Here is a 26057-nt window from a genome sequence, read left to right as displayed (position 1 = left end):
CACTGTGTCAGTCCATCACATTGAGGGTCTTCCCCTTTTTCACTGATCCTCCACTTTACCAAGCGTGATATTCTTCTTCAGGGAATGATCCCTTCTGACAACATGACCAAAGTAGGTGAGACGAAGCCTGGTCATTCTCACTTCCAAGGAGCATTCTGGCTGCACTTCTTTCAGGACAGATCTGTTAGTTCTTCTGGCAGCCCATGGTACTTTCAGTATTCTTCACCAACACTACAATTCAAAAGCATCAACTCTTCTTTGGTCTTCCTCATTCATTGTCCAGCTTTCATATGTGTATGAGGCGATTGAAAATACCATGGCTTGGGTTAGACGTGCCTTAGTCTTCAAAGAGATATATTTTCTCTTCAACACTTTAAAGAGGTCTTTTGGAGCAGATTTGTCCAGTGCAATACATCATCTGATTTCTTGACTACTGCTTCGATTGGTGTTGATGGTGGAAACAAGTAATATGAAATCTTTGACAACTTCAATCTTTTCTCCATTTATTGTGATGCTACTTACTGGTCCATTTGCAAGGATTTTCCTTTTCTCTATGTTAAGGTGTAATCCAGACTGCAGACTGTAGTCTTTAATCTTTATCAGTAAGTGCTTCAAGTCATCCTCACTTTCAGCAAGCAAGGCTGTGTCCTCTGCGTATCTCAGGTTGTTTATGAGTCTTCTTCCAATACTGATGCCACGTTCTTCTTCATACAGATGCCACTTGGATGATTTGCTCAGTATACAGTTTGAACAAGTATAAAGCACTTCCTTGATGATTTTAAACCATGCAGTATCCCCTTGTTCTGTTCTAACGAAGCCTCCTGCTCTATATACAGGTTCCTCGTGAGCACAATTAAGTGTTCTGCAATTCCCATTCTTCTCAAGGTTATCCATAATTTGTTATGATCCAAACTGTTAAATGCTTTTGCAAAGTCAATAAAACACAAGTAAATATCTTTCTCGTGTTCTCTGCTTTCAGCCAAGATCCATCTGACATGAGCAATGATACTCTTCCTTACATGACCTCTTCTGAATACAGCTTGCATTTCTGGAAGTTCCCTGTCAATATACTACTGCAACTGTTTTTGAATTATCTTTAGCAAAATTTTACTTGCGAGTGATATTAATGATATTGCTTGATAATTTCCACATTCTGTGGGATCATCTTTCTTTGGAATGGTCCATATATGATCCAAATATGGACCTCTTCCAGTCAGTTGGCCAAGTAGTTGTCTTCCAAATTTCTAGACAAGTAAGTGCCTCCAGTGCAACATCCATTTGTTGAAACATCTCAATGGGTATTCCGTCATTTCCTGGAGCCTTGTTTTTCACCAATTCTTTCAGCACAGTTTTGACTCCTTCCTTGAATACTATAGGTTCTTGATCATATGCCAACTCCTGAAATAGATGAACATCGACCAATTCTTTTTCACATAATGACTCCATGTGTTCCTTCCATCTTCTTTTGATGTTTCCTGCATCATTCAGTATTTTCTCCATAGAATCTTTCAATATTGCAACTCAAGGCTTCAATGTTTTTCTTCAGTTCTTTCAGCTTGAGAAATGCTGATTGTGTTCTTCCCTCTTGGTTTTCTAACTCCAGGTCTTTGCACATTTCATTATAGTAACTGACTTTGCCTTTTCTAGCTGCTCTTTGAAATATGTTCAGCTCTCTTTTCTTGTCATTTTCTCCATTTGCTTTAGCTACTCTCCATTCAAGAGAAAGTTTCAGAGTCTTTTCTGACATCCATTTTGATTTTTTCATTTCCTGTCTTTTAAATGACCTTTTGCTTTCTTCTTGGATGATGTTCTTGATGTCATCCCACAACTCCTCTGGTTTTCAGTCACTGGTGTTCAATGCATCAAATCTGTTTCTCAGATGTTCTCTAAATTCAGGTGTGATATAATAAAGGTCGGGAGCTCTGGTAGCATAGTGCCTAAGGCACTTGACTGCTAACCAGAAGGCTGGCGGTTCAAACCCACCAGCTACTCCTCAGAAGGAAGGTTGGGCAATCCTACTTCCGTAGTGATACTGCCTTGGAAACCCAAGGAGGGGTCACTATGAGTCGGGGCTGACTCGACGGCAAATAACAACAACAACAACATAATAAAGGTCATATTTTGGCTATCGTGGACTTTTTAAATTTTCTTCAGCTTCGACTTGAACTTGCACATGGGCAATCGATGATGTGTTCCACAATCAGTTCCTGGATTGTTTGGCTGAAAATAGTGAGCTTCTCCATCACCTCTTATCACATATATAGTCGATATGATTTCTGTGTATTCCATCTGGTGAGATCAATGTGTATAGCTGCTGTTTATGTTGTTGAAAAAAGGTATTTGCAAATAATAATTTGGTGGTCTTGCAAAATTCTATCATGCAACCTTTGGCATAATTTTTATCAGCAAGGCCATATTTTCCAACTACTGGTGATTTTTGTTTGTTTTCAACTTTTGCATTCCATTCACCTGTAATAATCAACACAACTTGATTGCATGTTTGGTCAATTTCATACTGCAGAAATTTCCTCATCTTTGGCTTTGGTGGTTGTTGCATAAATTTGAATAGTAGTAGTATTAACTGGTCTTCCTTATAGGTGTATGGATATTATCGTATTACTAAGAGCATTGTACGTCAGGATAGATCTTTAAACATTTTTTGTGATGATGAATGCCATACTAGTCTCTTCATCACTCATCTGTCAGTTTGTCATACAGTGGTGGCTTGCATGTTGCTGTGAAGCTGGAGGCTATGCCACTGGTATTTCAAATACCAGCAATGTCACCCATGAAGAGTATCATTGTCACCCATAGTGGACAGGTTTCAGCGGAGCTTCTAAACTAAGACAGACTTGGGAGAACAAATGGGCCATCCACTTCTCTGTCTAACCATCCCTTCTGGTTAGACAGAGATCTTAGTATAAGCACCATTTCCTTGGAAAGCCTTCACTGACCACCCCAAATCTTAGTACTCCAATCATACTACTTTTGTCACTAATTTGTCTGCCACTCCCAATGACGGGGAGACTGTTCCCTTGTGAGTATTGCTTTACCCAGGATCCTGGCACTGAACATGAAAGAAAAAAAGACACTCATCAGTGGGGGGAAAAAAAGGAATTAAACATGAAAGGAAGATACAAAAGATGGTCAGAGAGAGGAAAAGGAAACCCATATACAAAGACAGAAAAAGGGTCAGAAGATAATAATAATCTTCCAAAGAACAGCATCTCTATCTTTGTGACCCTCTAAAACCTTTTAAAGCCAGATTTCCTTTTAAAATAATAAGTTTAAGTTGGAATAGAACTCTAATTGTTTATATAGCAGGATAGACAAGATAAGGGTAGAATTTGGATTTTTTTCACAAACCAGAAATTCTCTGAGATTTAGATAATAATATTTTTGAAGTGCCTTTCAAACTGAAGAAATAAAATCTGCTTTGGATATTAAGAAGTTAACTTTCTTTTACAAATACATGTGAGAAATAAAGAACAAAAACATTGTTCTGTTAAAAAAAAGTTGAATAAACAAGGACGGAATAAGTGTGCTGTTTAGAGGTAATATGTAAAAAATAAAGTGAATTTGTAATTGATTTGTTAGTCAAGGCTAAAAATTAATCAGTATTTATCTATACAATGGCATCTAAATTTTGGCAGGTAAGATTTCTCTGTTTATCATTCATACTTTTGAGCAGCTGAATTTTAACATTTTTTTTCCTAAAGAAACATGTTTTAAATTTAAATGTATGTTTCAAGTACTCAAGAATTATATACTGTTTTTTTAATCCCCAACTCTAAAATACCTGCTTCTCATCATCCCTAACTAAACTTTGTTGTTCTCCTTTCAGAGACTAGAAAATATTCTAATGAACAAACATTGGATTTCTAATATCATTACCCAGAGACACATTTGGGGAATCCCATTTCTATTAAACCCTAATATATTTTTTCTCTTCATGCCTGTAGAAAGATACTCCCTCTACCTTAAATCCTCCAGTATTGATAACTGTCTACCTTAAATCCTCCAGTATTGATAACTGTGTGAGCAGGAAACAGTAAAACTAATTCAGAAAACCTGCATGTGTGACTGTCCATTCTCTGGAACTAGTCTATCTTTCTAACTCATATACCTGACTCTTTCATCAGTAGGAAATAAAAGTTCTATCTCGATTATAAGCATAAGATAAAAATATAAGTATAGAAAATAGACCTAAGAATTTTTAAATTAGAAAGAGCAAATAACTCTCAATTTTCTAGTTGAAATTTATTTCCCCCCTTAAAGATCCTAAGCTTAGACTATAAATATAATTTAAAGATATTGCTTTTATTAGCTAACATTTTAGGAATCTATTGCATCTTGACTCATAATAAATACCTGAAATTACTTGAGGGTGCTTCTTTGCACAGTAACATTTTCTTATATCTGTAATAGACACACTTCCAGTTTTGTTGAAATCCAGTTTCATAAATGCCTAAATAGAGAAATGTTCATTTTTTTCTATGGCTTAATTTCTTATTTTCAGTAAGTTATTTCTGAGCTCTAAACAAGACAATTTCAAAGTACTTAACTGATACATAAGGAAAGCATCATGAATACAAGGAAACAAACACAGGAGCAAGATAATTAGGAAAATGGCACCTAAGTATTGGTTTATTAGGAAAATGGCACCTAAGTATTAGTTCTACCACTTTCTAGTATTTTGACCTTGAGACAGTACCTAAGATATAAGTTATCTGCTTCCAAATTCCAGTTGTAGAATAGGCCTACAGTGGACATTTCTATTCCAAAAAGGAAAATTGGAGGGAAAGAAGTCATAGGTAACAAGCAAATCCAAAACCCAGCAAGGCATTGGATCCCAAGGCTTGAAAACAATGGTCCCAGACTCTGGACTCTGGACAGTGGAAAGACAGAGTCACACACAGGGAGAAGGTGCTATGTGAAGGTGAAGCAAAGGAACACTAAGGATTGCAATCATTAGAAGTTAGAAGAGAGACATGAACAGTTCCTCCCTCAAAAACCTCCAAAAGAATCAACATAGCTGATACCCTGATTTAAACTTCTAGTCTCCAGAACTATGAGAAAACAAATCTGTGTTCTTTCTACCCACTTTGTGGCATTTTGTTATGGCAGCTCTAGGAAATTAAGGTGGATATTCAAACCTATCATCAAGAGATGTGTAGTACAAATGAATGCAAATTGGTAAATAGTATGTAATGAATTTATTTACTTTAATGTTTTCTTGGACAGTTAAGATAGGGATTTTGATTTTTCTACTTGAGATTTATACCTGATATGATTGTTTATACAATTCTATAAAAATATCTTTGTTTCAATATTAGATACATATATATTTTGTATTATATATATATATATATATATATATATATAGTGCCATATATATGTATATATATATGAGAAAAAGATAAAGAAAACTATATTGCTCAAAAATATACTATAAAAAAATAAATACTAAGACCCAAGTAATATATAGTTTCCCTTAAAAATAAGTGATTTTGTCTTAATTCCAATTTAATATGGTCATTTTAATCTTCTCTTTCATATGCAGCATGCATATTACGAAAATCAAAGCAACATTTTTAAATCATTATCACAAAATTAAGAAGTCCTAGTGGCATAATAGTCAAGTGCTTGGCTGCTAACCCAAAAGGTAGTATTTTGAATCCACTCAGAGGATCCATGGGGGAAAGATCAGATGAACTGCTCCTGTAAAGATTCCAGCCTAGAAAACCATGAGGAATAGTTCTACTTTGTCATATGGAGTCATAATGAGTTAAAATTGACTCATAGCCCTAGGCAACTAACAACAACAGTACTAACATTGAGCATATAGAACAATACTAACAATACTAACATTGAGCATTGACAATGGATCTCTGGAGGCATAGTCCCTAAGGCATTTGACTGCTAACCAGAAGGTTGGTAGTTCAAATCTACCAGCCACTCCATGGAAGGATTATGGGGCAATCTACTTCAGTAGTGATACCGCCTCAGAAACCCAAACAGGGTTGCTATGAGTTGGAATTGATTCGATGGCAGTTAGTTTTTTTTTTTATTTGGATCATTGACACTAGAATAGCCACAAAGCTAAAAATTTTACATGTATCATCTCATTCAATCCACCACCAACTCTGTAAAATAGGAAATGAAGGCTTGGAATATTTAATAATGTCGTCATACAGCTAGTAATGTTGGACCAAGTAATTTGTGAACCAAAGTTTAATTTCAGATTTTATTTTCCTTTCATAATATTTTCCTAAATCATATACATACATTATTTTATTTATACCTTGCCTAAAGCATACCTTACAGGTAAAAAGATTTAAACATTCTAAATGATAATTTAATAGAGTTTTTAAGTAAAGAGCCTAAGAATCTATTAAAAGTAACAGTTTAAAAGATTATTTAACAAAGTTACCTTTCGAACAAATGATTTCCTATACTCATTCATTTCACCAGTAATGGCACGTTTGAATTCTCCATAATCAACCTTGCCACTGCCACAGCCATTCAGAATTAGCCATAAGGACTCAAAATCCTGGAAACAATTACACAGAGATCACTGCACACCTTTAATGTATATGTGGTCAGAACGAAATCATCATAGAGGTATTTTGTTACATCCTTTATAGGCAACAAAGGAAATTTCAAGAAGTCACATAAAAATCTAATCATATTGCAAAGTTACTAAGAGAACTATTTAAAAGAGGTCTTGATAAACAGTTCTGGAAAGTTAAGAACAATTTAGGAGTGACAATAAGTTATATATACATTTATCTAAGTTCAATTCCTTTTACAAAGGTATGCTTACCACTCTGAGTCGAATATTTACTTTCTATTATTATTATGTCTGTGACAATTCAAAAGTCATTTCAGGTTCTGGAATGTCCCCAGAGAGCATTATGACCACTAACTGTATTTCTGTTAGTCTGTGCATAGAAGATTTGAACGACTTCAATACTAGCCCATAATTTACACTGTGAGGTTAGTTATGTTGAGTAAAATTCCTCACATCAGTTTGTTCACTTTACCATTGCCACTTACTTCTTTGACAATGTACTATTCACAGAGCTCCTGACAACCAAGAAATTCTAGTTTTATCTTGATTACCAATTATCTGTGTGATTGTGGACAAAGGCATGAAGACTTTCTACTTTTCTGTTGTTTTGCTGTTGTTATTGTTGTAGTTTTTGGATCTTTTTCCTATGAAATGAAGAGGCGAAACTAGATAATCCTTAGTGTTTGTCACTGTGTGGGCAACAAGATTCAACATAACATAAAACACAAAAGACAGGTATATTGACATTGGATATTGTAACTATATATGACATTGAATATTGTAACTATATATTAACTTGGGTCTTAGCATATTGACATTGAAGTTTAGTTCATAGGCATATTTCCAATAATTTTTCTCACTTGAGCCTCAAATCAATTCTAACTACAGGTACTATTTCTGTTTTGTGCAGGCAGAGTTTGCCAATCAGAAAAGTTAAGAGACCTGTCCAAGATCACATAGCTCAAGTAGTAAAGCTAGAACTTGAATGTGGCTCTCACAACTTCAAGTTCCAATATTCCTTCTGCATTGCATCTTATGACAGGATCTTTTGAAGAATAAGAGAACAATGCAAGAGAATCCCTAATCTGAAACCCTTGAGGCAGATGTGTTTCAAATTCATATACTTTTAGAGTAAAATCCAAACTTAGCATGCCATACAAAGCTTTAATACAATGGACCATGCTGACCCTTCCAGGCTTACTTCTTTTTCTTTCCTCCCCCTGTTCCTCCCTCTGCCCCTTTTTCCTTCCCTTTTTTTTTCCTTTGTTTCTTCTTTCCTTCCTTCTATTCATAATCTACTTATATTAATCTATTTAACCATTCATTCATTCAGATTAATCCATGGGTTACTTTTTTACTAGCTGCTGTATATCAGGCAGTGAGGCAGTTAAAACTCACTGCAGTGAGTGCAGTGGTTATAACACTCGATTGCCAACAGAAAGTTTGGCAGTTCTAACCCACTGGTTTGAATCCACTAGCTGTTAGGTGGCAGTCTACTTCCATAAGATTTACAGCCTCAGGAACCCTATGGGGCAGTGCTACTCTTGAGGTTGCTATGAGTCAGAGTCGACTCAATGACAGTGGGTTTGTTTGTTTTGGTATGCCACTCTCTGTTTAAGATGTTGGAGGTAGAACAGAACAGAAGCACAAAGTTCCTGCCCTAATGCGAATGACAGACAATACCTGCAGAAGTGTATACAAAGAAAATAAAATGGAAAAACAATGTAAAGAGAAGCAGGTGACAAAAGGGGGTGCTCCTTTAGACCGGAGTATCAGAGTAGCTCTCCAAGTGGAGAAGTCTGACCCGAATCAAGAGAAAACCAGACCATACAAGGACCTAGTGTAATATTAGTCATGGCAGAGTGAACAGTAGGCATGAAGGCTCAGCCATGGAAAAATGGACCATCCGCACTTCCTGGAACAGGCCACATGCTCTCTCCCCTCCATGCCTTCATATGTGCTTCTCCTGAAATATCCATTATCTGATTTATGCTTCTCCTCCTTCCTTGTCTGGTTAATTTCTGTTCATTCTTCAAAACTCAGCTTAGATGAAGCTTCTCTAGGAATCCTTCTATGATCTTCCCTCTCTTTCACCCATCACTTGGTTTAGGTACTTCTCCCATGTGTCCTCAAAGCATCCTTTATTTAACACATATCATATTTTCATAATCACTTATATATTTCTCTCCTTGGGTTATAATGAGCTTGAGAATACAGAATATATTTTGTCAGAGATTAGCGCAATACCTGGTTAGCAGAATCTTAATAAATATTTGATGAGGGAATAAATGTTGAAATTTAAAAAATTAACAGAACTTGCTGCCTAAGGATGTGACATTGAAAACAGAGGATAAAGAAGGCAACAATGAAGGAATGACAAAAATTTCAGGTAGAAAAGTGAATCCAAAAACAACCAAACCCACTGCCAACGAGTTGGATCCAACTCGTAGCGACCCCTCCTTGGCTTTCCGAGGCAGTGTCTCTATGGAAGTAGATTGCCAAATCTTCCTTCCAAGGAGTGGCTGGTGGGTTTGAACTGCCAGCCTCTTGGGTAGCAGTCAAATCTAAAAATATTATTTATTGCAGAGAATTATCTGTGGTACATACCTTTTCAGACACTTCTAAGTTAAAACGTTTTAGAGCTTGCTTACAATCAGCCTTGTCTAAAAATCCACTTCCTTCTTTGTCCAATTGTTGAAAGTATTTTCCCAGCCCAGTCAAAATGCGAACACCTCTTTTATGTAGTTTTACTTTTAGCACATCTGTTTAGCAAGAAGAGAGATGAAAAATAAATGTTCCTATGTACAAAGGTATCAAACTGCAGTTGTCCCTCTTGTAAGAAAATGAGTCAATGAAACAGGAAAGAAGAAAATCAACCAAGTCATGTATGACTGATGAAAGAGCTTGGAACAAAGAATGCCTTTATTACAGGGAACTATATATAAAAGTACACGCAAATATACCAGGATTATAGCACCACTGTGTGGTCAAAGTGTTATATTTTAAATCTAGGAAATAAAATGTTTCACTTTATCAGCATGAAAATAACCTAAGTGTTAGAAATAAAATCATACTTTTCATTTTCAAGGCTTCCCCTTCATCTAACCACTCATAGATCTTTAATCTTTTCCTTCGTTATCTGATGTTACCAACTAACGACAAAAATGATGCAAGGTAAGTCACTTAAAAATTATCAGTTTGAATTTTCTGAAATACTGAAATCTTCAAATTTAGAGCTTATAAATCTCAAGGCTTTGGAGTGATAATTTATATATCTAGAGTCACCCTTTAAGGGCTTATTTTCTCAGGTCTCTAGCATTGCTTGTATCTAAATTACTTTATTGAATGCAATTTGTACCACCTTGACTTCAGAAAATGGAGGTACCTTCACTAAAGTAGTTATTAGATATAATACAATTATATCTAATTAGAAGAAAGAAGAAGGAGCCCTGGGGGTGCAGTGGTAAAGTGCTTGGCTGCTAACCAAAAGGTCAGCAGTTTGAACCCACCAGCTGCTCCACAGGAGAAAGATGTGGCAGTGTGCTTCCATAAAGGTTACAGCCTTGAAAACCCTATGGGGCAGTTCTACTCCATCCTACAGAGTCAGTATGAGTCAGAATCAACTGGACAACAATCCGTTTTTGGTTCAGAGAAAGGAACAAACATAAACAATGTCACTAGATATGATTATACTCCAAAGTGCCACCTATTGTATTGACCATGATAGAAAAGAGGAAACTACTTACCAACAATAGCATCAAGAATATTTGGGAGTCAGGTAACTCTTCCAGCCAACTTTCAAATCTATTTCTAGTCTTCTTACTATGACTCCTTTTTCATGATTTAAGTGATAAATCAGGATTTATCAAAATTTCTAAATTATGTTGATTCTGTGATTAGTTCTGTGATGAATGCCTTTCTCCCTTCTAGACGATGAGATCCAAGAAAGAACTTGTCTATTTTGAACCTACCCATAGTGCTTACATACTTGGACTCCAGAAACAGACTGCCTGAGTTTTCCTTTTAGCTATAGCATGACTGTTATATATGACCTTGAGCAAGTTACTTAACTTTTTAAAGCCTCAGTATCTTCATCTGTAAAATAAGAAATAATTGTGCAGCATTATCCTAATATATATTGAATTGAATCTGGTATAGAGCAAATGCCCAATGAATGTCAATTATCATTATAATAATGCCACTACTGAACCCCCAGGGTCTGAAAGCATGCTTAATACATAAAATAGGCATAAAATTAGTAAATTGATATTATCAGCTAATGTGTATGTTCAGTGTGTTCAGGGATAATCATGTACCAGGAAATAAGTAAAAACACTCAATAAAACAAGAATCATAAATAAACACTGAAATATTTTCACATAATAGAGCATCTAATGGATATTCAGAGATTGAGGGGGGTATTTATATATGTTATTTTACTTGCAGGTATTGAGTAGAAAATATATATATATTTATATATTATATATATATATATATAAAATGTAACATGTTATATGTAATGTGTAACTACTTAATTATTAAGGGAGATTACTTCAGAATGGCAGCAACCTTAAATTCCACTCCTATTATGAGTGGGTCAAAATTTTGTCCCCATATTGTAATGAAAACCAATAGTTCTCTTTTTTAGGAAGGAGACATTCAATATACATGGTAATGCTTTACACTCAGTGGTAAATACCTGTAAATTGTAAAATGCTTTTAGTGTCCTGAAGTCTACACATATTTCCCACAAAAACCCTTGAAAGTCCTTAGATTAGGTTAATAGAATATTACTATTCTGATTTGAGAGATAAAAAGATACAAGACATTTGCACAAGGTCATAAATCTATTGATCAGGAGAATCAGAAGACGAATCTGGCTCCCAGTCCAGTACTCTTTTCTTTTACACTGTTGTTGTTGTTGTTGTTGTTTGCCGTCGAGTTACACTAGGCCACCACAAATACCTTTAGGATATCATCTAATATCACTATTATAAAAAAACATTTTTACTTTTTATCCAATTAATGTGTACTCAAAACTCACTGCCGTGGAGTCAATTTTGACTCATAGCGACCCCTCCTTGGGTTTCCAAAGCAGTATCACTATGGAAGTAGATTGCCCAACATTCCGTCCAAGGAGTGGCTGGTGGGTTTGAACTGCCAGCCTTTTGGTTAGCAGTCAAATGCCTTAGGCACTACACCACCAGAGCTCCCAATTAATGTGTGTTGTTGTTGTTGTTGTTATGTGCCATTGAATCAGACCTGACTCATAGAGACCCCTCCTTGGGTTTCCGAGGTGGTATCACTACAGAAGTAGATTGCCCAACCTTCCTTCCAAGGAGTGGGAGGTGGATTTGAACCACCAGCCTTCTGGTTAGCAGTCAAGTGCCTTAAGACTATGCTACCAGCACTCCTAATTAATGGGTACAACCCATATTTTCTAGTAATTTCTAAAATTCTTAAACTTATAATTCATATAATACTAGTATTCAGTTAGACAGGACTGTTAAGGTAGGAAAACTTCAAAATTGTTAACATACGTATTTTTAATTTTAAAAAGATAGGAAAAATAAGTCAAATGCCATAAAGTTGAGAAATACCTGGAAATGGTGCTTTGTTGCTTATAAAGAAAATGGCTGAAAACTAAAACCACTTAAGAATATAGTAATAATTCATACCTTGAATGGCCTTGAGGACCAGTCTATCATTGGCTTCTTGATTAGTTACATCATCCACATGTTCCTCAGAAGCAGTTCTGCAATTGATATGTTCACAGTGGTAAACATATATTCTCTTTTGCAATCTCAGATGCAGAAACTAAATTCTTCCTGTTTCACACTCAAAGAAATCTCCAACAGTTGGAGGAAATGCTTAGAGATTAATTAAGTCCACCTCCACCTGCTGCTTTAATACCCAGGGGGATTAAATATGCTACCAGAGCTAATGTCCTTAAAATCTTCCAAAAGCTACATTTAAATTTTATATACATGTTTTTAGCCATTCCAAGCAAGCCTTGGTGGTGCAGTGGTTAAGCACTTGGCTACCAACTAAAAGGTTAGTGGTTCAACCCACCAGCCACTCCATGGGGGAAAGATGTGGCAGCCTACTTCTGTAAAGATTAGAAACCCTACAGGGCAGTTCTACTTGGTCCTACAGAGTTACTATGACTCAAAATCAACTCAGTGGCAATGGGTAACAGGGTAACATACTTTTAGTACACATATCATTGTCATTCTGAATTATATTTAGAAATAAAAAAACACTGATTAAAATTGAAAGTGATTTAAGTGCATAATTTGAGTCATGTTGTTGTTGTTGTTGTTATGGCCCTCGAGTCGGACCTGACTCATAGCGACCCCTCCTTGGGTTTCCAAGGCGATAGCACTATGGAAGTAGATTGCCCAACCTTCCTTCCAAGGAGTGGCTGGGGGGTTTGAACCACCAGCCTTCTGGTTAGCAGTCAAGTGCCTTAGGCAGTGCACTACCAGACCTCCTATTTTGAGTCACGCATTATTATTATGAGTATAAGCAATCATTGAATACTGCAATCAAGGGGGACCAAGATAATTTTCATGTTTTTCTTTTTTTATTTTTTTCCAAAAAGTATTCCTCTAACAATGTGGGAAAAATTATTTTAATATTATATGGATTTCCATATTTTGGAATATGGAATAGTGCCTAAGGCATTTGACTGCTTACCAGAAGGCTGGCAGATCAAACCCATCAGCCACTCCTCGGAGGGAAGACTAGGCAATCTACTTCCATAGAGATACCACTTTGGAAACCTAAGGAGGGGTCGGTATGAGTCAGAATCAACTGGACAGCAGTGAGTAGTCCATATTTTAAAATTTCTTGTTTTGATAACACATGGTAAAATAAAAATGTTATAGCAAAGATACATGAATAAATCTCCTTTAATCAACTAAAAAATGGAAAATTATTTAATCTTTAATTAATTGCAATTGTTACCACATGTGAAGTGTATTAACTACAAGATAATATGCAAAATATACACACACAGTGTGCTTTGGTTTTAAAAAATATAATGCTTAATTACTGTCAAAATGCTTTGAGGTCAAATCTCATTTTAACCTAATTTTAAGCTCAGTGTTTTCACTTAATAAAATATAGTGTTTCCACTTACTTTCAAAATGATAAATTCATGTTTGACTTACTTGAGAGAATCCAAAGCTATCCGGTCAATATTTGTGATTCGAAGTGTAAGTAATTTGTTTTCTTTTATGCTTTCCGGAAGGCTAGGATGATCAGAACTCAAAAATGTCAAATTTGCACCCTAAAGAAGTAGGCAGAGAAATTATTTAAACCTAGAGAATATGCAAGTAGTAAAGTCTCATTAATACTGATTTAAAATATTCATTACCGATTATATGTGACGTACCCAAAAAACCCAAACCAAACTCATTGCCATAGAGTTAATTCTGACTCACAGTGACCCCCATAGGGTTTCTAAGCTATAAATCTTTAAGGAAGCCTCATCTTACACCCACAGAGCACCTGGTGGATTTGAACTGCCGACCTTTTGGTTAGCAGCCAAATGCCTTAAAGACTGCACCACAAGAGCTTTTTTTATGTGCTATAATACTTTTTATAATGATAAAAAGTATATTTAAGAATAATATTTGGAAAGCACACAAGCTTCAGTTAATCCTGTAGGAAAATAATCTCCTAATCAGTCTCTCAATTACAACAATCTCATAATTAATGAGTTATGTAAAAAAAAAAAAAAAAAGGAACTCAGATTTTTTTTAAGGAAGTTTCATTTATTCTAGGGCAAACTCAGAAGGTTTTTTTTTTTGTTGTTATTGGTTTTCTTTTTTAGCAAATTCTAGCACATTAACAAAAAACTGTACATTTGCCATGATACATCTGAGAGTGAAACAAATAAGATACAAATACAGATATGGATATAAGATGAAAAAGCCAAAACAAAAAACAAAAACAACCTAGGTATGGGGTCATGCATGTGAATATGGTGCAAACAGAACTGTTTTGGTGACGATATTTTTCAGAGTATTTCTCAGATTTTTTTTTAATGGTGAAATCAGTTTTCCATTAAACAATTCATATGGTTTGTTTCATGACATTGACTGCCATCCCCACAATATAACAGCACTCTTCCCATTTCCTCCCTGTGTTTATCATTTCCATGTGTCCTTCTTTTCTATCCCTTCTTGCCTTCTAAGCTTCATCCCTGGGCAAATGCTATCCTTTTGATCTCATATAGTTCATTATTCTAAGGAGTCTGGTATTACTATTCACCTTATAGGCCTGTCAACTATTTGGCTGAAAGTTAAGCCATTGGGGGTGAGCTCAGTTCCAGGCTTGAAGGATGTCTAAGGTTTCTGGTCTTGAGGGTTCCACCTGTCTCTATCAAACTATTAAGGCTGATCTTTTTTTTTATGATTTTGAATCTTGTTCCCCATTTTTCTCCCACTCTATCCAGGACCAACTACTGTGATCCCTTTCAGAATGGTTAGCGGTGGTAGCTGGGAACCATCTAGTTCTGAAAGTCTTAGGGTCATGGAGACTGGGGTTCTCATGGTCCATTAGTCCTTTGAACTAATTGTTTCCATCTATCTTTGATTTTATTCATTCTTCTCTGCTCCAGATGGGAAGAAACCAATACTTGTACCTTACATGGCTGCTCACAAGCTTTTAAGACCCCAAACACTACTCACCAAAGTAGGATGTAGAACACTGTCTTGTGGATTATGTTTTACCAACTTTATATGGAAAAGAAAGAGATCCTTGATTAAAAAAAAAAAAAAAAACACTCCCAAAGGAGAACAAAGTAGGAAGCCTCATACTTCCTGATCTAAAAACCTACTATACAATGACAGACACATAGGCCAGTGGAACAGAATCTGAGAATCCAGAAATTAATCCATCCACCTATAGACAGCTGATCACTGGCAAAAGGCCAAAACCCATTAAATAAGGAAGAAACAGTCTCTTTAACAAATGGTACTGACAAAACAGGATAGCTACTTGCAGAAAAATGAAACAGGATCCATATTTCTTACCATACACAAAAACAAACTCAAAATGGACCAAAGCCCTAAATGTAAAACCTAAAAATATAAAAATCATCAAAGAAAAAATAGGGGGCAAACTTAGGGCCCTAATACATGGCATAAATATACTATCAAACATAACTAAAAATGCACAAACAGGAGATGACAACATAGATGACCAGGACCTCCTAAAAATTAAACATGTATGTTCATCCAAAGACTCCACTAAAAGGGTAAAAATAGAACCTAGAGACTGGGAAAAAAATTTGGCAATGACTTATTAGACAAGGGACTAATCTCTAAAATTTATAGAAAACTTAAACACATCAACAACAAAAAGCACACAATCCAACTGAAAAATGAGCAGAGGACATGAACAGACACTTCACCAAGGATGTTCTGGCAGCCAACCAACACATAAAGCAATCCTCACATCATTAGCCATTGGAAAGATGCAAAACCAAATAACAATGAGACAGCATCTCACCCCAGCCTTAATAGCAAATTTCAACAAAAAGAAAACAAACTCCGTCAAAAGTGTGGAGAGACTGGAACCTTCATACACTGCTGGTGGGACTCTGTAATGGTGTAATCACTATGGAAAATAGTGTAGAACTTCCTTAAAAAGCTGGAAATAGAAATATTATATGATCTAGCAATCCCACTACTATGGATATATCCTAGAGAAATAAGAGCCATGACATGAACAGATACATGCACATCCATGTTCATCACTGTATTATTCACAGTAGCAAAAAAGATAGAAATATCCTAAGAGTGTATCAATGGATTAATGGATAAACAAACTATAATACATACACACAATGGAATACTACACAACGTTAAAGAATAATGATGAATTTGAAAAACACCTCATAATATGGATGCACCTAGAGGAGATTATGCTCAGTGCAATTAGTCAATCACAAAAGGAAACTAAGATTTTAAAATAATAATTAGACAAAGAAAGGACAAATGAGTGCAACCTAATTCATGACATCCCTAAACACAGAAATAGAGCTACTGATTCACAAAAGGGTATATTGTGAGTTGATGAACTGTGATACACTCTTTCACCTGGTCGTTTGATGACAAATATCACATAAACATTTAAAAAAAAAATCTATTTTTAACCTAATTAGAGAATCAAGCCTTCAATAACAAAATTCCTATCAAAAACCTTAAGTTAAACTTGTTGTTGTTGATGTGCCGTCAAGTCGGACCCAATTCATAGCGACCCCTCCTTGGGTTTCCGAGGCGGTATCACTGTGGAAGTAGATTGCCCAACCTTCCACGGAGTGGGTGGTGGATTTGAACCACCAGCCTTCTGGTTAGCAGTCAAGTGCCTTAGGAATTACGTTACCAGAGCTCACAAGTTAAACTTAGAAAACTATTGTTTTAATCATTGGGTTAACAAATAGATATAGTTTATCATTGAGAATTACTTAAAATATTTTTCAACTAAGAAAGCAGGAAGCATTGAGGCAGCACTTGCCAGCTAAGGTGGCAGAAGGGTTGGTTCCACATCTGCCGAGCTAAAGACAGCAGCTGCATGAGTTTGAGGATATGCAGAGCTCCCTGGCTCATAGCTCCACCTTTAAGAAGCTTCCCCTTTCTCTCAGTGTGCTGTACAATATTTTCATTTCTATAAAAATGACTGGGAAGAAGATTGGGAAGCTCACTGAAGATCTATTGCCTGTTAATTTTAACACTAATAACTTTCTAATGGTTAGTTTAAAAGATTTCCTATACTAGATCTAGAGGAGCTCTGCTGGTGCAGTACCTAGGGCATCTGACTACTAACCAGGAGGTTGGTGGTTCAAACCTACCAGCTGCTCCATGGAAGGAAAATGGGGCAATCTACTTCTGTAAAGATTTACCACCTCAGAAACCCAAGTGGGGTCACTATGAGGTGGAAATGACTCAATGGCAGTGAGCTGATACTAAGTCTGTAAGTCAAATTGTTACTGTAATTAATATCCGAACTTGAGACTGTAAGTAAGTCAAGGCAGAATCATTAAAATATGGTAGATGGCACAAAGCTTTGAGGCCTAGTATATTACAATGTTTTTCTACTTTAAACAGAAACATAAGTATATTATGTATGTAAGCATGTATTAATGGCACCAAACAGTTGAAAAAATATCAATATACAATTGAAAAGAGTACAAAGCTACCCCAAATTAGGTAGATTTATATTTGTAATCAAAATCAGGTGGATTACAAAGAGAAAGTTAGGGTAGATTAGCTGTTTACACATATTCATGGAAATGAACACAATAACTTATCAAACATTAAACTTCATAGCTTGTAGAAAAATAACTGCAGAGTTACTTTTTCCAGATTCCCTTCTAAATCACAGACCTGCTCACACCACCACCTCTCATCCTGCCCCCACCCCATCCTTCAATGACTCCCCAGTATATTTCATATAACTCCTTAACGTAAGGTTGCTCTTAATCAGGAACCAATTTACTGCTTCAAATTCATTTCTTCCCAACCTCCATTCTGAACTCTACACACTGGCCAAACTTTCAGTTTTTCAAATAAGCCATGTTCTTTCTTGCTCTTTTCTTTGTACAAATTGTTGCTTCCACTGGGAAGACTTTTCCCTACCCTCACCTATCTCCCTGTCCCAGCTGAGCTAAATCCTACTGTCTTTATAGGCTTAGGTTAGAAGGTTCTTTCTCCAGGAAGCCTCCCTTGATCCCACAAAATTTCCTGTATTATCCTTCCACTGTGGCCTAATGTTATGTACTATCATAGCAAGTCACATCGTCATGGAAATCCTTATTTACATGACTGTGTTTCTCACTAAACTGCAAAACACCAGTTGCTGTCAAATCCATTCTACCTCATGTGTGTCAGAGTAGAACTGTGCTCCATACAATTTTGAATCACTGACTTTGAGAAGTAGAGGACCAGGCCTCTCTCCAAGGTGCATCTGGGTAGACTCAAACCTCCATTCCTTCAGTTAGCAGAAGTACATGGTGACCATTTGCACCACCCAGGGACTCCCACTGGACTGTAAACTCCATAAAAGTAGAGAATGAAAATAACTTATTCATTATCTCTAGTGCTAGTCTATGAATATATGTTAGATTAATGATTGCTGTGGATAATGTTGCATTTACCCATGAGATAACACATGAATATGATTATGTTAGATTTAAAAGAACTATAGAAACTGTAGGAACCCTGGTAACACAATGGTTAAGTGCTCGGCTACTGACCAAAATGTTGTCAGTTCTAATCCATGAGATACTCCATGGGAGAAAGATTTAGTAGTGCTTCCATTAAGATTTATAGGCTTTGAAACTCTATGAGGCAGTTTTACCCTGTTCTATAAGGATGTCTGGTGAATAAGAAGGTTGGTGGTTCAAATCCACCAGCTACTCATGGAAAGAAGACAGGGCAATCTACTTCCATAAAGATTTACCAGCTTGGAAACCCAGTGAGGGACAATATGAGTTGGAATCGACTCAAAGGCAGTGGGTTTGGGTTTGATTTGAGTAGGGCTGATGGTGTAGGGGTTAAGAAATTTGGCTGCTAACCAAAAGGTGAGTGGGTTTGAACCCATCAGTTGCTCTGAGGAAGAAAGATGAGACAATCTGCTTCTGTAAAGATTTATAGCCTTGGAAACCCATTGGGGGTCACTATGCATTGGAATTGACTCAACGGCAGTGAGTTTGGGGTTTAGATAGGGTTGTTATGAGTCGGAATTGACTTGACAGCAAGAGGTTTATACAACCTGCAATGAGCTGTAATAAAGAAATTCATAAAGCCTTTTTGACCAAAACTCAGTTTGTGCTGAATTAAACTGTTATTTCACTCATCTGCCTGCCTGGGAATTTTGTTTGCCCAATTGCAGTCAACACCTCCCCCTTTTACAAGTCTTGTTATCTGGCTATGTTAATTGCTATAAGCTATAAAAACTAAGAAGTAATTTCACCAGGATGTGAAAGAATTACACTCTAAAGGAAGGGAATCTTGACACAGCTATCTTTTGTATAAGTATGCCAAGGAAATATTTCTTCATGACCAAGATGTAATAAAGAGAATTGCTTGAAAGGGTTTTGGAGCTGGCCTTATCTAAAGTTTCTCAGAGCACTAGAAAGATTTTTGTTTAACAAGCTGTTTTGGGGAACTGAGGTCCTGGTACAAAGATGAGCTTTCACATATTCCTGAGCCACCTGGTTAAAACTTTGTAAACATCTACTAGTGATATTTTATGATCACACGTGTTATTGATTGAAAAAGCTCTGTAATTAGTTCCTGAAATCAATCACTATAATCCTCTATATGCAATTATCCAATAGAAGCCCATTCTCCACCTCTTACCCATCCTCCTTGTGACCTCAACCAAAGATTTAACCAATCAAATGACTGTATTATAATGTCTTTGTTCCCCAGACTGCACCTGTCTTTGTTAGAAGATTTTACTTGGTGTCATCAGTTCTCACTTATGTGGGCTGTTGCATCCCTGCATCCAGATATATTGTTTTTCCTTTTTCTGAACAAATCCTCTTAATTTCATTTTAAGTACTGAGTGGTTTTTTTCTCTCTACAGCAGGATTCAGACTCACCCTTGGAAAATATCAGCAAGAAAGGGGGAAGAAAGTAACAATGCCTATGATTAGCCCATTCTAAGGAATGCTTGTGAGACACCATTTGCCAGGAGTTGTCCCAAATTGTTAAATTGAAAGGAGCATGGGCTTACTATCAGATATATGACATATCCAGAAGCCAAATACCCCTTTGTATGAAGGAAACCATGCATCTTCAGAGGATAAGCCTGTGTTAGGGAGGCATTCCTCCTGGAGGTACTGAGGTAACCACTTGCTCAATAGTATAGGCTTATAAATCTTTGAAAAGTACTAAGAGACAAACTCTTGTGGAGGCTACCCACATGTGGAATTGTGGGGAGGGGTAGAGGAAGACAGGGAATAAATGTCATGGCTTAGATTCATATCATTAAGGGAATCTGTGCCTGAAGGCAGAACCTCCTATCCTAGAGAACTTCAACCATTAGTCATTCACACAAAAGCCCCTGCCCAGTAAGTTGGAGAGGAAATAAATGGGAGACTAGAGACTAGAAATCTTGTTTCTCTGCTCCCGCAGGATTCTCCTAAAATCTAACACCTGATGTTAAAGCATGTGTGCATGCACATACAGACTTAACTTACAATATAAAAATCACCAAGTTGGTATTGTTTTCCTTTTCTTCGTCCATGTTGATGACTATAAATGTTTTTTTGAATAAAAGGAAGCACATTTGACCTAGAAGTTAAATAATTAAAAAAAAAAAAAAAAGTAAAGTTATTCAGCTTTTGTCCAAAGCAATCATCTTGAGAGTTCTAACAATATTTTGTGGCATACCTATTTTTCCCAAATTGCCGATATTCATAAATAGTAAGGGACTGGTCATGAGTAAAAAAGAATCCAATCAACTCTCTACAAGTATCATGCCCATTTCTAGAAAAATAAAAAGACATCAGAGATTTTCAAGTAACAGAATCATTTCAAAAGAAATAATAATAATTAAAATTGTACTCCTCAAAGAGGTCTAGTATAATTCCTTCAAGTATGGCAATGAGCAAAGATTATAGAAAGCCACAGGGAAAACACAGTATAATTGGCTGAAGTATCCATTTAATTTAGATGTGGATGGAAGAAAAAACTTTATCTTATACTGACATGAATATGAATGTGTTACTTTGTAGGTTACTAATTAGACATAGATTTTTTAAGTCTTCTCTTTTCAGGTAGAAATAATGAGATTAGGTAAATTTGTCCCATTTAAATTAAATTGTGAATTTAGAACAAACATTTTTATGTAATAGATATTGACTTAACTCATTCCAAGTATTATAGGAAACATCTCTTAAAGAGAAACTGAGAAGTGGTTAAAAAAATCTTCATTCCAAAAAAATCTTGAACTTTGACCAAGCCACTCAGGGATATATATTTATTGTCTCCTATTGTCATAGAAAGGAACTCTGGTGGTGTAGTTTAAAAACATTGAATAAATATGTTAACAAAAAGAGAAAAAATACACTTTACTAGTAATAGCACATGAAGAACATCAAGTAGTATTACGTACTGCTGAAAGTTTACAAGACAAGGATAACATTTAAGAATTGGTCCCCTTCTTAATTTACTGCAACCATCAATAATCTACTATTAACCTAATTAAAATGAAACTAAATAAAATGGCTTACATAAAAGATAATGGTTAATGGTTTAGAATCTCCTAGTAGTAATACATGCCTTTTTGAAAAATCACATCTAAGTTTCTGAACAGAGAAGATATTTTTATAATCATAAGATTAAAAAGTTTCATAAAATCATACTGACCTTGATATGATTCTACAATCAAATTGTAATTTATTGGAAAGCACATTTTCAGTTAATGTAGAATGGGTTCTTATCCTGTTAAGAAATATATTTTGTTAATAATTACATATAAAATAAGTATCTATGTCTTATCTAAAGGATAAAAATACAAAAAAAAGAGTTACATTAATATTTTGTCTAAGGAATTTGTTATGTTCTGAAACAAGGGACTACTTGGATAAAGGTGAAGGTATAAGCCTCTCTTTTTCTTTCAGATTTTATATGATAGCAGACTAGCAGACAAAGGAAATAACCTTGAGATATATTATATAGTACATGAATGATTTTTATGTAAGAACCTACAGTATCAAAGTGCTATAAAAATAAATATTAAACAGAGGTAGCACGTTTGTGATACTGGATAGCACTGTAACCATAAGAGAAAGGCCAATAAAATCTCAGAAAAGCTAGCCCAGAGCTGGGATATCACTGAGCCATGGAACAAAAACCAAATACTGCCTATTCCCAGGCAGCTAGTCATATAAGAAAAATAAACCTTGACTTGTTTAAATGACTGTCAATCAGGTTTTCAGTTGGTGTAGCTGAAAATTGTCCTTACTAAAATAACAAAATAGTACATAAGAGTTCTAGATAACGTTCCAGTACTGGCATAGGTATAACTAGCTGGAAGACCTCAGATAGTTATTTAATCTTTATGGTCTTCAGGTAACACTGAATGACAGCACAAAGAATCCCAGTCATAAAATTCTGCTTGACAGGATGGGTGGGCCAAGACCCAAAGTGAACACTTTGGTAACCTGCTACTAATATTCTCCTTCATATTAAGAGGATTCAATGTTGGACTTTTGTCTCCCCTTGTCAAATAATTTTATGGTACTCCCATAAAACTGCAAGTATAATGAAATTGCAATGATATAAAGAGTGAGAGAAAGGAGCCCGGAGGTGGTACAATGGTTACATGGTTCACACCCACTAGCTGCTTCTGTAAAGATTTAAACCCTGTGCAGCAGTTTTCTTCTGTCTTATAGGGTCATTATGAGTCAGAATCGACTTAACGGCAATGGGGATTAAAGAGTAAGAATTATGTAGGTCACTGTGTACCTCTATAAAAAGCTATGTCTCAGCAAAAGGCAAGTAGGACACAGGGTGACCAAATGAGAGTCTGTGGACACAGGGAGTCTTGAAAGCTTAGCATCTCAATTCAATTTAATTTATTGGTATCAGTTTATTGTTTCTTTCAAGAAATATTTCCTTAATGTCTACTGCATGCCTGGAAAAATGCTGACAAAATAACCACAACAATAACAGCCACCATTTATTGAGAACTTCCTAAGCATTAGTCTTTGTTAAGTACTTTATGTGTACTGGCTCATTTAATTCTTGCAATAATTCTACAGGTAACTACTACCACCCTCATTTTACAAATAAATTTTACAGAAGCAGAGAGAAGTTAAGTAACTTGCTCAAGACCATAAAACTAGCACATAGCAGAGGCAGGATAATCCTTGCTCTTAGACATTACATTGTATCACTTCTCAGTGATGAATAGAACTCAGTTTAACAATGACGAATTGAATCGATTGCATTAAGGAGCCAAGTGTCTCCATGAAAAGATAAAATCAGTAAACCAGCAATCCTACTATAACATGGAAAGTGCCATGTTGGGGGTTTAAGTGACCATAAATAGTACCAATACGTCTCTCTATCCAAGTTCTTAACCAGTACAGAAACAAGGGATGAAGTCCAAAATATGAGTTTTGTTATTAATAAAGCTGTTGAAAAACACAGCTCAGGTATGCAGCCATAATAAGCTAAATCCTTAACACTAAAACTAAACAGGCTAACTCATTCATTCTCAGGGAGGAGAACCAAAAACCAAACTCACTGCCATTGAGTCTATTCCAACTCATAGAGACCCCAGTTGGGCTTCCGAGGCTGTAAATTTTTATGGAAGTAGATTCCCCATCTTCCTTCCACGGAGTGGCTGGTGGGTTTGAACCACTGACCTTCTAGTTAGCAGCCAAATATCTTATCCATTATGCCACCAGAGCTCCTTGTCATGGAGGAGAGAGTTATAAAGCTTAATGCATAGAGCAGATTATGGGCTTCTGCAAGCAGTTAGCTCCCAAGAAAAGGAGAGATGATGTACTGGGCTATAAATGCCAGTTATTACTTTGAACTTTAAAAATCAGAACACTTTCCTTCTCCTTTGTGAATAATGAATGAGAAAGATGGGACTCATAAATTCAGTAATTCTAATCAATAACTCTGTAGGATTAAACTAGATAAATCTGAAATTTATACTGAAAAGAAAAGGGCCTGATATGCCAATACAATATGGAAGGTAAATAATACAGTTCAAGTTTATTATACTGCAAAACTATACTAATTATATCAGGGTAATATAGGTGCAGGTATACATAACAGGTAAATGAGACTGAAAAGAAAGTCAAAAAATTGATCATGCATCTATGGCAAGTTGATATATGACAAATGTAGCATTTTAATAACAGAAAATAAGAATGATATCAAGAATGATTTTGTAGCAGGCAAAGATTTATTAAAGAGGATACAACAGACACTAACCATAGAGAAGAAAATTGGTAAGCTGGTATATATTAAAATTAGACCAGTTTAAATAAGGTCCACAAATCAACAAAATGAAAGGCAACTCAACAAACTTGAAAAGATATTTCTACATGGTCAGTAAACATACAGAAAATGTTGAACACTTCATTAGTGACCAGTGAAATGCAAATTGAAATCACAGTTGGATATCAATACACACCCATAAAAGGAGCTAAAATGGGAAATATAGACAATACCAAGCAATGGCAAAGATGTGATGCAACTCTTATATACAACTGGTGGGAATATAAACTGGTACAACCACTTTGTAAAAACTATTTGGCAGTATCTTTTAAAGCTAAATATATGCATACTAAATAATCACGTATAGAAATGAGTGTTTATGTTGAACAAATGACATGCAAAAGAAAGTTCAGGGCAGGGCTACTCATAAATAGTCAAATGTCATCAACATCTGTGGATATAAATTGTGGAATATTTATAATGAAACAGTGTGCAGCTGTGAGAACAAAGACAACTACAAATAACAACCTGGATAAGACGCATAAATACAATGTTAAACAAAAGAAACTAGCCACAAAGAATGTATATTCTATGAGTTCATTTATATATTTTTCAAACCAGCCAGCACCAATCTGTGGTGTCAGGATAGAGAGATTAACCTGGAGTGGAATGTGGTTAGTAACAAGGAGGTGGTACGTGGGAGCTGGGATTGTTCTATTTCTGGATCTAGTAGTTGGTCACATGGGTGCATTCAGTATGTGAAAATTCCTTAAACTATACACTTAAAATATGTACACTTTCCTGAATGTTATTACTTAAAAAAAAAAAAAAGGAAAGTTTGAATGCCCTCAAATATTTAAAGGTTGAGAACAAAAGCTTCTAGAAACTAAGGATGAACACAAGGAATAAAAAGTTTTAAGAAAGTACTATTTAGCAAGCACTGCAATCTGAAAATAAAAAGAGCTCCTGAAGAAACTGGTAGATCTTCCATCTCTCTTAAAGCGCTGGCTAGATGTCAACTCTCAGTGAGTCTAATAAGGAATTCAAGTGAACTGGACTATAAAACTGTGAAAGATTTTACAAGTCCCAAAGTAAAATACAAATATATATATATATGATAGAAATGTTTCATATATGGCATCAATAAGATTCAGCCAATATTTTGTACACATACAAATTTATCAGTTACTACATTGTATATTTTTAAATATGTTATCTACTGAGGTTGTAGTTGGTACTCCTACAAAAAAAAAAAAAAACTTACTGCTGTCGAGTTGCATCCAACTCACAGTGACCCCTCCTTCGGTTTCTGAGGTAGTACCACTATGGAAGTAGATTGCCCAACCCTCCTTCCGGGGAGTGACTGGTGGGTTTGAACCGCCAGCCTTCTGGTTATCAGTCAAGTGCCTTAGGCACTATGCCACCAGAGCTCCCATGGATAATAGAAAGCAAATTAAAATAAGACTATGAGTGAAGTCCATGGTGGCCATTTCTATGAA

At 35.8% G+C, this 26057-nt stretch overlaps 1 protein-coding gene across 1 annotated transcript in view; it reads right to left on the bottom strand.

Annotated features, from left to right (window-relative positions):
• The window catches only part of CAPS2 (calcyphosine 2), a 78201-nt gene that overhangs the window by 1333 nt on the left and 50811 nt on the right, over positions 1-26057 (bottom strand). Inside the window, exons 6-13 of the mRNA XM_007943707.2 lie at positions 21967-22041; positions 20989-21084; positions 20796-20889; positions 13750-13868; positions 12253-12329; positions 9182-9336; positions 6434-6553; positions 4372-4468 (exon numbers count right to left, since the gene is read on the bottom strand). Of these exons, the coding sequence (XP_007941898.2) occupies positions 4372-4468; positions 6434-6553; positions 9182-9336; positions 12253-12329; positions 13750-13868; positions 20796-20889; positions 20989-21084; positions 21967-22041 (833 nt within the window). The remainder of the gene's footprint in view (positions 1-4371; positions 4469-6433; positions 6554-9181; positions 9337-12252; positions 12330-13749; positions 13869-20795; positions 20890-20988; positions 21085-21966; positions 22042-26057) is intronic.

The sequence above is a fragment of the Orycteropus afer genome, unplaced genomic scaffold, assembly GCF_000298275.1.
Source record: "Orycteropus afer afer isolate SDZICR_OR568_19922 unplaced genomic scaffold, OryAfe1.0 scaffold00111, whole genome shotgun sequence".
Lineage (NCBI taxonomy): Eukaryota > Metazoa > Chordata > Mammalia > Tubulidentata > Orycteropodidae > Orycteropus > Orycteropus afer.
The sequence above is the reverse complement of the archived record's forward strand: the minus strand, read 5'-3'. Positions and strand labels throughout refer to the sequence as shown.